This window comes from the organism of the source record quoted next, unplaced genomic scaffold (genome assembly GCF_019419815.1).
Source record: "Pyrus x bretschneideri cultivar Hongxiangsu unplaced genomic scaffold, Pyrus_bretschneideri_v1 Contig69, whole genome shotgun sequence".
Taxonomy (NCBI): Eukaryota; Viridiplantae; Streptophyta; class Magnoliopsida; order Rosales; family Rosaceae; genus Pyrus; species Pyrus x bretschneideri.
Genome location: NW_025999808.1, coordinates 657640 through 675417, shown reverse-complemented (window position 1 = coordinate 675417; position 17778 = coordinate 657640). Strand labels below are relative to the sequence as shown.

The 17778-nt window shown below is 36.0% G+C and overlaps 1 protein-coding gene and 1 long non-coding RNA gene across 2 annotated transcripts; both read left to right on the top strand.

The window, feature by feature from the left end:
• Window positions 1-1851: 1851 nt before the first annotated feature.
• LOC125472303 lies at window positions 1852-6891 on the top strand. The gene is made up of 3 exons (XR_007254222.1): window positions 1852-1919; window positions 1995-2059; window positions 6700-6891. It is a non-coding gene; the product is annotated as an uncharacterized LOC125472303 (long non-coding RNA).
• Window positions 6892-12053: 5162 nt separating this feature from the next.
• Window positions 12054-12854, top strand: LOC125472278 (protein FAM170B-like). The gene has a single exon (XM_048573504.1). The coding sequence runs from the start codon at window positions 12054-12056 to the stop codon at window positions 12852-12854; it is 801 nt and encodes a 266-aa protein (XP_048429461.1).
• The last annotated feature ends 4924 nt before the right edge of the window (window positions 12855-17778 follow it).

Below are 17778 nucleotides of genomic sequence, written 5' to 3'. Positions count from 1 at the left end.
CGTGGGTGGCGGTTTCCGGCGAACAGAAACCCAATTTTCCGACCAACTCCAAAAATTACCAAATTTTATAGAAATGTAGATCTCAATGAGTAGAGCAAGTTTCATACTTGTGACCAAGGCCAATTTGGCCGGGAAATGCCCCAATTTCACTCGAACCCACTGAAAACCCTAATGTTTGGGTATCCTCGATTCAACCTCCATACTTGCTCCGATGCCTCCTCCACTACTTGGGCTTTGTTCCTGAGGTTTAGTGAAGCCTATTGGTGGTGGTAATTGTTTGGGCTAGCTTCACACTTTGGGGATTCACCACCGTACACCCACACACCCTACCATCAGGTTTTCCCCAAAACTAGCACCAAAATCCTCCTAATTTTGGGTGGAAATGGAAGAGGGAGAGGCTAGATGATGATTGGGAGCGGTAGATTGGTCCAAATCGTCTGAAAAATGGTGGAAAGGCGACGGGAAGTTGCCGGAATACGGGTCGAGTCACGATTTTGGGCGAGGGATCTATGATCCCGTTCCCCCCTCTTACATCCCTTCCCTTCCTTTCTTCCCTTTCTCATTGGTCCTCTCTTTTCTCTCCCCTCTTCTGATTGGGTGTCCCGCCCCTCCTTTCTCTCCTTTATATTTCATCTCCACCGCCCATCTTTTCTTCCCTTTAATCTGGGCCACACACGTGGCTTTCCAGGTTTTGCTCCAAAAATATGGAGCATTCTAGAAAATAATAAATTTACAATTTTTCCTCCACTTCATTCGTTAATAACTCCTTCGTTATTACTCCAAATTACGTTCCGTTTACGTCCACGCGTTCGTAGCGACGAGTACCACGAGGATACGCCAAGAAAATGGATCTTATGTGACTCGACAAGGTGATCAACAAAAGTCAATGCATTTGCCTCGAAGGGCATTTTCAAAATCTCACATTTTCAAATTATAAAAACCATAGTTTTTTTGGGACAGGTCATTGCAACGGGAATGTGAGGCTCTCTCGCTTCTTGCTTCATCATCTCTCCTTCTACATTGTTCATCCTCTTCCTCTTCCATTTCTTCCACCTCATTTTCTTCCTCTTGGAGATCGAACATTTCTTCTTCTTGCTCAACGATTTCCCACAAGATCCTCGAAGAAGACGTTGTAAGAACTCCAAATTTATAAACTATTAAGAAGGATTTTGAGAGATTTTGATTTTGATGTGTGATTTCTTAGGATGGGTGGTGGGTTATATAGACAAAAAGAAAAGGATGAGGTTGTAAATAATACCATGTGGCACGCCGTGATTGGTTAAAAATCTTATCGAATATATCCTTAAGGATACTAAACAAATAGTGACATGTGGCACGATGAGATTAGTTAAAAATCTTATCGGAAATCTGTCCTTTACGATTCTAAACAAGTAGTGACACGTGGGGCCACTACTACAAAAGGACCTAATAGTGTCAGTTGTTGCGTCGGTTTAATATTATATAGTGGCGAAAAAGAGATTTGCGACACTCACTGAAGATGACGTCGTATTTACTGTCGCTTATAAGCGCCATAAAATTTCTCTGTCTCTTTTAAACCGACGTAAAAATTTAGTGTCGCTTATAACCGACATATATTTTAATATTTTTAAGTACTGGTGTCGCTTTAAATAAAATAGTGTCGCTTTTAAGCGACATAAACTATGGGTGTCGCTTCTAGGCGACACTAATTATTGTTTTTAATATTTTAAATCCTGCGTCGGTTTTGAGCGACATATATTTTGAAAACCAGTGTCGGTTGTAAGTGACACATTGATGGTCTTTATATCTCTCCCCCGTGTTTTCTTTTTCTTCTCTTGCACTCTTATTCGTTCTTCCAATTTTTACAAAAGTCTCCCGTGTTCTCTCTCTTTCAGCTTTCTCCTTTGGTTTTCAAACTTCATTTGTTCCTCTTCACAACAGTAAGTTTTTCTTGCTTATAATATTTTTATTTTCTCCTCTTATGTTTAATTTTTAGTTACAATTTATTTTTGTAGGAAATTTATTTGAGTTGGTTGAGTACATAAAGAATTGTTGACGTCGAAATTCTTCAACAAATCAGGTATGTATCACTAACTTCTTTAATTTTTAAATTGTATAATACACAAGTTTATTTATTTAAAAATTATAATTTAAGCACTTAGATAAAATTCTACTATTTTTGTTAAATTAATAAAAATTTAGTCGAATTAATTAATTTTGTCACTCTAATTGTTATTTTAATTTGTTGTTATTTTGATAATTTTTTGTTGTTATTTACTAGAATGGATTAGATGAACATAATTTGAATTGTTATGAGAAAATGGAATGAATAATATTTATAAGCATTTATGTTAAATTAACAATATTAAATATAACATAAACTTATAATATTGATTAATATAAGAATATATTATGTTAATTTTTTTTTTTTTTTTGCACTCTAATTGTTATTTTAATTTGTTGTTATTTTGATAATTTTTTGTTGTTATTTACTAGAATGGATTAGATGAACATAATTTGAATTGTTATGAGAAAATGGAATGAATAATATTTATAAGCATTTATGTTAAATTAACAATATTAAATATAACATAAACTTATAATATTGAGTAATATAAGAATATATTATGTTAATTTTTTTTTTTTTTTGCACTCTAATAAGAATATAACCTATACTTATAATATTTAGGAATATAAGAATATAAGAATATAACCCTTCATAAGAATATAACCTAAACTTATAATATTTAGGAATATAAGAATATAAGAATATAACCCTTCATAAGAATATAACCTAAACTTATAATATAAGAATATCCTTTCATATAAGAATATAACCTAAACTTATAATATTTAGGAATATAAGAATATATTAATTAATTTTTTTTGCACTCTAATTGTTATTTGAATTTGTTGTTATTTTGATAAGTTTGATAACTTTTGGTTGTTATTTATTAGAATGGATTAGATGAGCATAATTTTGATAACTTTTTGTTGTTATTTTAATTTGTTTTTACTATAATAGGTGTTGAAAATTAAAAGATTGCAATCGTGACAGAGTTCGAGGGGTGAAAGATAGAAATTGAAAATTTTGATAGTTATGCCTACATGATAGGGATTGAAAGATTGTAGGCATCTTAGTGTCAACGTAATATTTTACCTTCGTAAAGTGGTAAAATATGGACAAGAGTTGGTTGACAATACCCCGCAATTTTGAAGCGTATACAACTGGAATTAATTTGTTTTTGGATCAAGCAGTTGCAAATGGTGTTGGTCCTGATAAGTTTAGATGTCCTTGCAAAAGATGTTGTAATCGATATACTTTTGTTAGGAACACCATTGTTGAACATCTCATATTGTATGATATGGATAAAGATTATAAAAACGCTTGTTGGTGACATCATGGCGAGCAAAACATTGGAGAGCAAAATGTGGGAATTAGAGAAGAAGAAACAGGAGATGAGGTGATTGGCATGCATGATTTTCTTAATGATGTATTTGTCCAACCATTAACAGAAGAAGGTGTTGGGCCATCTACTGAACCCCCTATTGAGGAAGGGCGTCCAGAAGAGGTGCAGACTTTTTTTAAGTTGCTTGAAGAGGCAGATCAAGATTTGTGGCCAGGTTGTAAGGAGTTTAAGAAATTGGAAGCAGTTGTAAGATTGTATCAGATCAAGTGTTTAGCGGGAATGCCTGACGAGATCTTCACCACTTTACTGGAGTTAATTAAAAGAATGTTGCCTGAAGGGAATTGTTTGCCTGAATCCTGTTATAAGGCAAAAAAACTTATAAATGACTTGGGGCTGTCGTATGTGAAAATTGATGCATGTCCCAATGATTGCATGATCTATTGGAAAGATACTTCAGATTTGACCATGTGCTCAGTTTGTGGTAAATCAAGGTATAAAATTACCAATGCAGAGGATAGCTCGAGGAAAAAGGTCGCAGCTAAGGTTATGTGGTATTTTCCTTTAAAACCACGATTGCAACGATTTTTTATGTCGAAGCATATGGCTGAACATATGAGATGGCATGCAACTGAATGTCCAAAGGATGAGTTTATGAGACATCCTTCAGATTCTCCCGCATGGAAGCATTTGGATAATTTATATCCGGATTTTGCGTCAGAAATTCGAAATGTCCGATTAGGGTTAGCCAGTGATGGATTTAATCCTTTTGGGAAAATGAGGAATGATCATAGCACATGGCCTGTGGTGCTTTCTGTTTATAATTTGCCACCTTGGATGTGCATGAAGCAACCAAATTTGTTATTGTCTTTGTTAATACCAGGACCGCGCAGTCCTGGTAAAGAGATTGATGTATACATGCGTCCATTGATTGACGAGCTGAATGAGTTGTGGGAGGTGGGCATTCCCACTTATGATGCGTATTCCAACCAAAGTTTTACGATGAAGGCTTCCGTGTTATGGACTATAAGTGATTTTCCGGCTTATGGAATGTTGTCAGGATGGAGTACACATGGCTATAAAGCTTGTCCACATTGCATGCATGATAAAGAATCTATTTACTTGCCAGCGAGTCGCAAGATTTGTTATATGGGGCATCGACGTTTTCTTGAAGATAATCATAGGTTTCGAAGGCAAACCATCACTTTTAATGGTCGTCGAGAGCATCGTAGTGCACCAAGGCAGTGGACTGGTTTACAATGTCTCGAAGAACTTTCTACATTGAGATTTACTTTTGGAAAACCAAACAAGGATGCTTCAGTTGGGCAACGCAGAAGAAGAGCTTCGAGCAGTACAAGTAGTAACAGTCAGTGGAAGAAGAAATCGATTTTTTATGAACTACCTTATTGGAGGCATCTGTTGATTAGACACAATCTTGATGTTATGCATATCGAGAAGAATATATGTGACAGTGTGGTGGGAACATTGCTAGATATAGAAAAGTCTAAAGATGGATTGGCGGCACGTGCAAATCTTGAATTCTTGAACATAAGACATAGTCAACACCCACGTAGAGAAGGAAATAGAACATTTCGACCTCCAGCATTGTTCACATTGAAAAGAGAAGAAAAAACTGCGTTTTGTAAAGTATTGTCTACTATTCGGGTCCCAGATGGATATTCATCAAATCTGTCGCGATGTGTGCACGTGAATGAACGAAAAATACATGGGTTGAAAAGTCATGATTGCCATGTTTTAATGCAGCAGTTACTCCCGCTTGCAATACGCCCGGTTTTGCCTAAAGCTGTTACTATGGTTTTATTAGAGTTGAGTGCAATTTTCAGACAGTTATGTAGTAAGGAGTCTGAGGAAGGATTTAAGCAACTGAATTCAAGAATTGCCTTGACATTATGTCAACTTGAGAAAATATTCCCTCCTGCATTTTTTGATATAATGGTGCACCTCCCAGTTCACTTGGTAGATGAAGCAGCTCTTGCAGGGCCTGTTCAATATAGATGGATGTATCCAATTGAATGGTAATGAATAAATTTTTATAATTTTTTTACAATTGTAGTCATAACTTTAATTAATAATTATAATAATTTGTATTTCGTTTTATAATTGTAGGTATTTGCAAACACTGAAGCGCTATGTTCGTAATAAGGGTCGTCTTGAAGGTTCTATTGCTAAAGCATATTTGGTGGATGAGTGCTTGTCATTTTGTTCCATGTATCTTAGAGACGTTGAGTCTCGTCGTACCCGTAGAGGCCGAAATGAAGATGGTATTGGACGTGGAGTATCTGGTGGGTTATCAATTTTTGACTCGAAAGGATGTTATATGGGTTCAGGAGAAAATGTGGAGCTCGATCTAAATGTTCTTGATCAGTGCCATAGATACATTCTAAATAATTGTGATGAGGTTAGCCCATTTAGAAGGTAAGAACGTTTAATCATACGTCTTAATGTTTTATTGGTTTTCTTAACTTTGAAAAAATAATTATCTAAATTGGACATAATTGTGTAGGCAACATGAAGAATTCTTGAAAACTAAACATCGTCGAGAAAGGTTAACTATGCGACAAATTAAGGAGCTAAGCAAGAAAGAATTTCCAGAATGGTTCAAGCAACCTGTGAGTTGATATAACAATCATATTATTTATTTATTGTTTTGCATTTTAATTATAACATGTTTATTCTGTCAATTTTTATTTTCATACTTATTACAGATGAATTCAAGATATGATGCTAATGACACATTGATATCTCAAGACTTGCATTGGCTAGCTAATTATCCTAGTAGGGTTGTGAGTAGATACAAAAGTCACATTGTTCATGGATTTAGATTTCGTATAAAATCTGTGGATGATAAGCATAAGAATCAAAATTGTGGTGTCTTTGTACCTGCAAATGTTCCTGGAGCAATTGGGCAAGTGAATTGTTATGGTAGAGTTGTAGATATGTTCGAGGTCAAATATTGTGGTCCTACTGAAGCAGGAGATAGGGGTCGAGCTGTGATGTTATTTAAGTGCGAATGGGTTAATAGTGAAAGTCCACGAGGAATGAAGACTGATCAATATGGATTTACTATGGTGAATTTCAATCAATTGGGATTTAAAGAGGATCCTTTCATACTAGCATCACAAGCATTACAGGCATTTTATGTGGAGGACGCGATTGAAAAAGATTGGCACGTAGTTGTTCGAACTCAGCCAAGAGATTTATTTGACGTGTTAGAGGATAGTGATGCTATTGATGATTATGCCATGCCGAACTTGGATGATCGAATTCTTGATAATGAAAATTTCCATTCAAGGGTTGGCGTGGAAGAGACTCCCTTTCTTGAATCATTAGCGTTGCCTACCGGGTTCGTTAATCATGCCAATACCGACGATGAGTTAACAGATGATGACAGGGAATAAATATATTAATTATTTTTTGTATTAATTAGACTTTGTTTCATTTTGTATGCTATGATATCGTATCATAAAATTATATTTCTGTTTTTTTTTTTTTTTTTTCTTGTTTCCTGTCGCTTTTAACCGACGGGATATGTCATGTGTGTCAGACTTAGCGTCGGTTTTAACCGACGCAACCTTAGCCTATTCCGACGCAATGTTAACCTTACGTCGGTTTTATGCGACGCATTATTATCATATTTCGACGCAATGTTGTGAATCATATGTAATAATTATATATAATTTAACAGTTTTAAAAACTATAATAATTATATATATTAACTTAAAAACTATAATAATTATATATTAATTTAACACCCCTAAAGACTTGATTTGTCTCATGCATAATCCCACATACTATTTTTTATGCATGGCCATGGAATGTTCTACTGCATGCCAAGTGTGGTGTCATTATTATTATTATTATTTATAGTTAAAACGTGTTTATATTGTTTTGCAAGTGTGAAGGGGTAGTCATGGAAGAAAATGGCTCTATCAATTGTCGATCAGTTCCGTCCCTTGATAAACACATTATTGAAACCAGTTCCATCCCTTAATATGATTCCTTTCTATTCCATATATGGTCCCTTGACATATAATCGAATTAATTACCCTTTATGTCACCATACACATTCCAATTTTTTCTGACCTTGTATTAGGTATAAATGAAAGAAAAATCAGTAAATAATTTAGAGTATTAATTTAAAAACTATAATAACTATAATTTAGAGTAAATAATTATATATATTAATTTAAAAACTATAATAATTATATATAATTATATATTAATTTAACAGTTTTACTGTGACATCCCACATCGTCCAGGGGAGTGATCCTTAAATGTATATTCTCATCCCTACCTAGCATGAGGCCTTTTGGGAGCTCATTGGCTTCGGGTTCCGTAGGAACTTCAAAGTTAAGCGAGAAGGGGGCTAGAGCAATCCCATGATGGGTGACCCACTGGGAAGTTGCTCGTGAGTTCCCAAAAACAAAACCGTGAGGGAATGGTAAGCCCAAAGCGGACAATATCGTGCTACGGTGGTGGAGCGGGCCCGGGAAGGGATCCGCCCCGGGCCGGGATGTGACAATTGGTATCAGAGCCAATCCCTGGCCGGAAATGTGCCGACGAGGACGTCAGGCCCCTAAGGGGGGTGGATTGTGACATCCCACATCGCCCAAGGGAGTGATCCTTAAATGTATATTCCCATCCCTACCTAGCACGAGGCCTTTTGGGAGCTCATTGGCTTCGGGTTCCGTAGGAACTTCAAAGTTAAGCGAGAAGGGGCCTAGAGCAATCCCATGATGAGTGACCCACTGGGAAGTTGCTCGTGAGTTCCCAAAAACAAAACCGTGAGGGAATGGTAAGCCCAAAGCGGACAATATCGTGCTACGGTGGTGGAGCGGGCCCGGGAAGGGATCCGCCCCAGGCCGGGATGTGACATTTACACCCCTAAAAACTATAATAATTATATATATAATTATTATATGAATTCTACGAAACTAATTTCAACGATCCAACCGTCAAACATGTTTGTATATAATTCGAGATCGTATACGAAAAAAATCGCAAAAAACAAACATTCTGGGATGAAGTAACGAGACAAAAAATTTTGACGGTTATCAATGAAAAATGACGATTTAACGGTTATTTTAAGTTCGATTTTGATGATTTTTTACAGCTACACTCCTTGAACCTATATGAATACAATGAATGAATTCAATCTTCAAATTAAAATATTTATACTAGTGGATACCACAAAATCTTACGTTATACTTAATGAAAGTATGAATAAACTCTTAAGTCTTAGTGAATCTATCGTTTTGATGGGATACGCATTCTACGAAACTAATTTCAACAATCCAACCGTCAAACATGTTTGTATATAATTCGAGATCGTATACGAAAAAAATCGCAAAAAACAAACATTCTGGGATGAAGTAACGAGACAAAAAATTTCGACGGTTATCAATGAAAAATGACGATTTAACGGTTATTTTAAGTCCGATTTTGATGATTTTTTACAGCTACACTCCTTGAACCTATATGAATACAATGAATGAATTCGATCTTCAAATTAAAATATTTATACTAGTGGATACCACAAAATCTTACGTTATACTTAATGAAAATATGAATAAACTCTTAAGTCTTAGTGAATCTATCGTTTTGATGGGATACGCATTCTACGAAACTAATTTCAACGATCCAACCGTCAAACATGTTTGTATATAATTCGAGATCGTATACGAAAAAAATCGCAAAAAACAAACATTCTGGGATGAAGTAACGGGACAAAAAATTTCGACGGTTATCAACTAAAAATGACAATTTAACGGTTATTGTAAGCCCGATTTTGATGATTTTTTACAGCTACACTCCTTGAACCTATATGAATACAATGGATGATGATCAATGAAAATTGATGATTTTGTAAAAAGAATAAAATGCAAGCTTTGAGTTACATTGATAATGTTTCAACTTTTGAGAAATGCTCATCTACTCCATTATAGTAAATAACAACCAAATGTTATCAAGGTTATCAAAATAACAACAAATTAAATGTTATCAAAGTCATCTAATCCATTATAGTAAATAACAACCAAATGTTATCAAAGTTAAACTTTTGAGAAATGCTCATCTAATCCATTATTGTAAATAACAACCAAATGTTATCAAAGTTATCAAAATAACAACAAATTAAATGTTATCAAAGTCATCTAATCCATTATAGTAAATAACAACCAAATGTTATCAAAGTTAAACTTTTGAGAAATGCTCATCTAATCCATAATATATACTTATATTACTAAATATTATAAGTTTATGTTATATTTAATATTGTTAATTTAACATAAATGCTTATAAATATTATTCATTCCATTTTCTCAAAACAACTCAAATTATGTTCATCTAATCCATTCTAGCTAGTAAATAACAACAAAAAATTATCAAAATAAAAATAAATTAAAATAACAATTACAGTGCAAAAAAATTGATTCAACTTAATAAATTTATTATTAAAATATTATATGAGATAACATAACTGATTACTTTTTAATTTTGGATTAAAATTTTTTATTTTTTTTGTTTCTATTTTTATCCTTGTTCTCTTTTTTTTGTAAGTTAAAACTTTTTTTTTATGTTGGGCGGGAATTTTCCCGGTTTTTTTGCACGGGGGAATGGGTTGGAACACTTTGTCAGTCATTATCATGTCAAATTATGCTTATATTGGCTTTAACCGATGCAAAATTATACACTTTCGAGACTATCTGCTACAATGGATTTTCTGTCAGAGACACTACACAAATTTGTTCTTATTTCGACGCAAATTTTATCTTATTTCGACACAAACTTGTTCTTATTTCGACGTTATAAAAATCTGTCAGTCTAACGTCGGTTTGAACCGACGCAATGTGGCCTAATTTCGACGCTACTGACATAGTATGTCAGGCTATAATGATGGTTGAGTCAGACGGTACTGTCAGGCTTTCAGTCAAAAGCTATAATAATGACATAGTGTCGGTTTTAAGCGACACAATGGGTCCTTATTTCGACGCTCTACAAACTAACGTCGGTTTTAACCGACGCAATGGGTCCTTATTTCGACACTATGCCACATAACGTCGGTTTTAACCGACGCAATGGTCTGAAAAGTTGTCAGGCTTTCTGCCTAATTTATGTCAGGTTACGTGTGTAGGCGAAAGCCTAAACTATGTCAGTTACGTGTGTAGGCTTTCTGTCAAAAGGCTGTTAGGTCGAGTCAGACCTTGTGTAGGTTTTAACCGACGCAAAGTGTACAATATTCGACGCTATGCAATTATCCATATTTAAATCTTCTTTATTTCCTATCTCGTCTCTAGCTATCCCCCACTTCTGTCTCTCGTCTCTATCCCCCACTTCAGCCATATTCCTTCCACTTCTGTCTCTCGTCTCTTTCCCCCATTTCAGCCATATTCCTTCTCCTTCCATTAAATTTTGCTATGGATAGTTCTCGTGAAGATCAACGTTCTGAAGAACGTCACTTGGAAGAGGACGAAGGTGATGCTGGTTCTTTTTTGAATTGTTATTAATGTCAGTTTTTATTTTAATTTTTTTGTGTTTGTGTTTGAACTATTATTATTGCTAAACTGAAAATATACATTTGTTTCCTGGTTTTTAATTGTGTGTTTGTATTAACAAGGTACATCTCAACGGAGGCGTGGACCCTCAATTCCTAAATGGACGAAACAGCTTTGTTCGTTTGATTCGTCCGGAAAATGCATTAGTGATAATGCTAGTGCTTTTTCAAAACATGTAGCAGCAGAGGTTAGGGACTATAGAAATCTGCCGTTGGAGAAAGATTGGCGTAAGGTTACGGAAGAAGATAAGGAAGCTTTCTGGAATAGAATAAAGGTATGGGTGTTTTTATTTTTAGTTGAAAATAGAAGAATAAGTCAATGATTGTAATAATAATTGACTAGCGTGATTTTTTTTTGTTTCTTGTTTTTATGTATGTAGGGAAATATTTTTTTTGAAGATGCAAATATAGTAAAAATGCCTTTGATCCGTCATATGACGCTTAAGATTGCGGAGCATGCGCATAAAGAGTTTAGAAATAAGTTAAAAAAAAAGTATTATACAAAAAGAGCAGAGGAGGTGCGCAGCGAGCCTCCTCCTGATGTGATTCCTGCCCAGTGGGAAGATTTGTTGGCATATTGGAATAGAGACAAAACAAAGGTAAACCTCACACGATTTATTTCGTTATAACTTTAAAGTTGCCTAATATAATCTTTTTTTTTTCTTTCGTTTTTTTTTCAGGAGGTTGCTGAAAAAAATAAGATTAATCGGGGATTGAAATCAATGAACCATACCACTGGTACAAAATCCTTTGCAAGAGTGCTGGAAGAATATGTATGGATTGTACATTTTGAAGAAATGATTAATTTTAAATAATTATATTTATTTTTAGTATGAGGTTTGCTTAAGTTGTTTGTATGAAATTTTATTTTTGATAAAGCGGAAGACGCATGGGAAAGAAGCAGATCCTGTAACCTTTTTTCATGAATGTCATACACGAAAAGATAAAACATGGATTGATGAAACATCGGAGCGTACAGGGGTAATAGATTTTTTCGTGTTAGTATTTGATTTTATTAGTATTTATTATCTATAGCTTATTTTTCTGTTTTACGATTGAATTTTTGTTTTTAAAAATTGTAATGCAAGTCAACAATGGAGAGCAATCTGCAAACATTGATTGAGTCGGGCCAGGAGGATAGTGAAGATCTTAGGACCCAAGTTTATGTTGATACTATGGGTCCTGAGAGGCATAATAGAGTCAGAGGATACGATCATGGTGTGACTCCTGATATGGTGTCTTATGCATCTTCTTCATCTTCTACATCAATTTCCTCCAGGAGATCATCTAAGAGTTCAATGGCGTTGCTGATGACTCAAAATAATGAGTTGAAAATGAGGGACGAAAATAATAATAAACGGATTTCGGACCTAGAGAACAAGCAAAATCAGTTGTTTGCATGGTTTTTTCAAAGATTTCAGCCACAACCACCGTATAGCTCGGGAACCCAACAATCAGGCCAGAGTCAACCTCCTCAACAGTCGGGCCAAAGTCAGCCTCCCCCTGCATATCCGTATGCTGGCCATAATCAGCAACCTCCATATCCTGTGTATCCGATGCCTGCGCAGCCCATGCCATACATGCAGCAGCAGCCCATGCCATACATGCAGCAGCCGCCCATGCCATACATGCAGCAGCCACCTTATCAAGTGCCAGTATATCGACCTGAGATGGCTGCTCCTAGTGGATCTTTTCCTGAAGTTCCAGCTGGGGGGTTTTCTGGAATGCTTGCAGGTGTTGGATTTGATGTGGACTTGTCGAGGATTTTTGGATCAGATGGAGGATCTCAAGGAGGAGGATCTCAAGAAGGAGGATCTCAAGAAGGAGGATCTCAAGGAGAAGGTTCTCAAGCAGAAGGATCTGGACGACGTTCAGGCGCAGATTCGGTTGGGTAGTTTAATTGGTTCTTTTTCTTGTCGGTTAAATACGACACTATAATTGTTCTATCTTTTTGTTTTTTTATGTTATGTTTGTAATGTCGGATTTAATGTTTGTTACGACGGACGACTTGTTGGATTTTATGTGAAATGTTAGATGTACAGTTTGGCACTATTGTTTTTGTTATTTATTTTCATTAATGTTTATTTAGATCTTAAAATTTATAATTTTGATTATATAATTTATTTTAGTTGGAATTAATTAAAATTGCATGCAGTTGTCCATCTATTTTTATTATTATTAACAAATATAGTGTCGGTTAAGACCGTTACTGACACACCTCGACCGAGATCAGGGCGTGCTGGCCGTCACACGAAGGTGACGTAGCCATGTACGCGTGCGGAAGCTATGAAGATAGTAATATAAAAGTACGAATAATTAAAAACTAACTAGCATACAAAGTACTAGTGTATGTGAGACACAATTTCAGAGCAAGTCTACAGCAGTCAAAAAGGAAAAATGCGACATATATACACCCGAAGGTGACCCTACAATGGTGAATGTCTGTCAGAATTGCCGGGACGCCCTCTGGGATAAACCACCGCACTTGCTAGACCACTAGAACCTGGAAGGGCGCAAAAACAAAAGCATGAGTGGGCAAAAACAAAGTTCTTTGAAAACTCTTTAGCAAAATACATTCTAACCCCTCGCCGTAAAACCTGTATACTTCCCAGAAAATGAACATATATACGTATGTATAGATATGTCAATCATGCTCCAAAATATTCCATTCATGCTCGAGAATATGCCACAACAGAATCTCATAATCAAATGTAAATGCTCAAGCGTAATTCACATCAATAACGTATAATCTGGCAGCCGGGAGTCACCTAACGTGACCTGTACGGCTACATATAGAGCTCCAATCTCAACTCAATAACTGAATCTGCACACGAGTCGGAACCACCTAACGTGGTCTGTACGACAAGACTGGGTGTAATATATACGCTCTAGTGCTACGATCACGTGAAGACTGTGCGAATAATCGCGGGTCACCTACGAGTCGGAACCACCTAATGTGGTCTGCACGACAAGACTAAGCACCTACTTGGATCCAAGGCGAGCGTGTGGTGCGGGTGAACATCACGTGAAGGACTCTGCCCCTCTCTGGGCGGGAGCACTAACACCGGGGGTGCAGATTATGAGCTCTCTAAGCATTTCAAACTACTACTGCATAACAACATGAATACCACTTACCTGGCACTTACCTGCACGTCCACAGCACCAAATACACATATATATATATATGTATGCCACTACTAATACATGCGATGATGCGTAAACAACATTCATATGATGCATGGCATAAAACAAATAACCTTTTCTATTTAATTTCTGGGAATATAAATGTATATAGGTATATACGGAAAACAAAAGCCCACTCACTGATAAGTGGAAGGGTCGTAGCCCCCCTGCCTCGAGTGTGTACGCTCGTCCTCGGAAAACGAATCACCTATACGCGAAAAAGCTACGAAAGCGTTAATTTAAAAGCACATAACCAACTTCTCGTAATAACTTCTCATACATTGCTCAAAATGGACAATTGAATATACCAACGTGCTCTACACAACCTCAGGATCACACCCATATTTTTAAAATAATTTTTGGACCACGCACGCGCCCCCACGCGCCTGAATAGGCACGGACCTACGCGCCCCCCACGCGCGGCCACGTGCCATGCACACTGACGGTGTCAACAGACGCCGTCAGGAATATTCCGTTAAACTGACGGAATATTCCGTTAAACTTGACAGATTCCGTTAACGGCATCAGGAATATTCCGTCAGATTTGACGGAATATTCCGTCACCTTCTCCGGCGAGACTCCGGCGCCGGCGACGGCGCCGGAAAACTGGAAAAATTTCCAACCGTGTTTTCTCACTCGTTTCTCAACCGTTTTTCATGATTCAAACGCCAAAATGAAGCTTAGGACTAGTAGAACAACGTTAGACCACTTTTACAAGCTAAAACTCACTAGATCATACCTGCAACAACAATCCAAGTTCGGCCAACTTTGAACAGGACGATCCCGACGTCCAAACTCGTCCAACGATACACTCCGAGGTTCCTTGGGACCTCACCAACACATCTACAAGCTTCAAATGTCCAAAAACACACTAGTTTAGGTTTGCATGAACAGTGTTCAAATCGGCCATGGTGATATCGACGTGAAAACGTCAAAGTTCTTACCTGGAATTGGCACCATTGGACTCCTCTCAGCCTCACGAGCACGAGGGTGGTCTTGGTTTCTCGATTGGTGAAGATTTGAGTATGTTTGTGTGTATGTCCGTATGTAGAAGAAGAAGAAGAAGAGAGGAACTCGGGGAGAGAGAGAGAGAGAGAGAGAGAAGTGACAGAAAAGAGACAGAGGGAGAGGGAATCACGGGAGAGAGAGACAGTGTGTGTGAGTGTGTGTGTGTGGTCCAACACATGCCACACCACACAAAGCAACACTAAGCGTAAATGTAACGAACTAGGGGTAAAAAGGTAAATTCACACGTACGTTTTTATAATCTCGGGACGGGATGTCACAGTTACTAGATTTTATATTTTATTTATTTAATTGTTATCTAACGTCGGTTTAAGGGATATTTTATTTATTTAATTTTAATATAATGTCGATTAAAAGCGACAGTAGATTGCATACTTTATAATTAAATAGCTGATACACGTGTAAGTATGCATCGCTTTAAACCGACGTTAAGGTTAGTGTCGCTTTAAACCGACGCTGTGTAGTGTCGGATTAAGCTCAAAAAGCGACACTGAAGCCCTTTCGCGACGCTAGCAATAGTGTCGCTATTGAAATGCGACATTACATTGTTTAATGTCGGATTTGTGCCAAATTTTCGACAGAAATTTGATTTCTCGTCGGTTTTTCCTCCGCCGGTGATAGCATATATTGTAGTAGTGGGCGACAGAATTGGTTAAAGATCTATTCACAACAATTGTACTATTGGATAATGACACATGACATGATGAGATCAGTTAAAAATCCTATTTGAAATTAAAAATAAAATTATTTTTTATTATTTTATAAAATAAAAGATATTATTATTTTAATACGAATTGCTTGAGCTATTCAATTTAGGAATGGAGATGCACTTGGGCAGTTACTGTTCATTTATTGGAATTAATTAAGTTGCCTATTGCCCAATGATGCCTTGCTACACTGGAAGTTTGGAACTGCTTTTAGGATGGGCTTGCTTTGGCTAAGTTCAGTTTGTGATTGCTTAAATATTTATTTTAAAAGAAGCTTATTAAAAAATTTATAATATCAAATGCATTTGACAAAACAGAAGAAAAAGTGATTTTTTAAAAAATTAACGACAATTTTGATTCTTCAGTGAAAGGCATCGTATTCAGGTCAATTTCCTTTTTGTTCTCCTTTGAAGTCTTTATTTCTTTATTCCCTCCATCCTCATCATCAAGGCTCTTAAGGACAACCTTCATAACTCCCGATAAAATAGAGTGTTCTTAGACATTAGTTAAATTGATGTCCTACTCCGAATTCAGGGTCGGTAATAAAAATTCGAACTTGAATCTAAAACGTGAGTTAAAAACTAAATAAATAAAAGGAAATTGAAACGGGTTGGAAAATAAATTTCTTCTTATAAAATAACTTATGATTTGTAAACAAATCAAGAACTCTTTACAATTCTAAAGTAAAAAAGATGAATAAACTTTCTCTACTCCAATCTAATCCATCTCATCATGCCTACCCTCTTGAATGTTTAATTCGTAAATCTGCATAATAATAGAGGGATGAGATTCAATAGCTCAGTAGGGACATAACCTTATCACATTAAATTGACAATATTAAATTAAGTGTCATGAAATCATATAGCCAAATATCAAATTATTATTGATAACAATGCATGTATGCAATCCAACCTCTTCAGCTACACCTGTTAATTTATATAATAAAACATGTGGACCTGCACGTCTCATTCCATGCATTTTACCACTGTAGTGGTGGTTCAAATGTTCTATTATAGAAACTAACCCCTTTACGATATCCCAAGTTCATAAACCCCTTTTGGTAGTCATCTCATCTAATTCATAGATCTCCAGCCCAAATCACCCACATCAACAATTATCCCGCTGATATCCTATTCTAATGTGCACACCGGGCTCGCCTGGAATTGGTTTCACAACGAAGAGATTCAACTACACAAAAGATCCTTTCTAACTACCCTCATTTCCCGAATTCCAATCTCAACACTGAAGTTCCAACCACATCAACATGAATGATGCACAAATAATGTCATTTCATATTTCACATGTATCACAGTATATTCTCAACGAATAACATTTCAGCAATAATTCCATAACCAATAACAAGTAAACACTTAACTGAAGAAATTAGCCAATTAAAATCCAATCACATTAATCAACCAAAAGGATCAAGAATATTATAACACTTCACGAAATTTAATAGAATCAATTTCCGTAAAGGTTTGCCGTATTTCCCCTACCTGGATTCCAAAGCTAAAATAAAGATCCATGTCACTACTGGAATAGTTAAGCTCCACGTACTTATCTACGTCACTACCGAAATAGTTAAGTTCCACATACTTATTCACGTCATTACTAAAATAGCTAAGCTCCACGTACTTATCCATGTCAATAGCTAAGTTTCACATACTTGAGGAAGCTCCTTGATCGCTCCTAACACCATATATTTATTATATGGTCTTTTATTTCCTAATCTCTCTCTAACTCACACACATATATATATACACATACATACATACATACATACATATATATATATATATATATATAATACAAACTAATGTACTCTGCATGGAAACTACATGCAACGTACAAGATAAAAAGATTTGGAGGAATTGAATGAATAACAATGAAAGGTTGAATGCTA

Coding starts and splice junctions, on each gene's coding strand:
- LOC125472278 (XM_048573504.1), top strand. CDS start 12,054: ATGGAGAGCAATCTGCAAACATTGATTGAGTCGGGCCAGGAGGATAGT.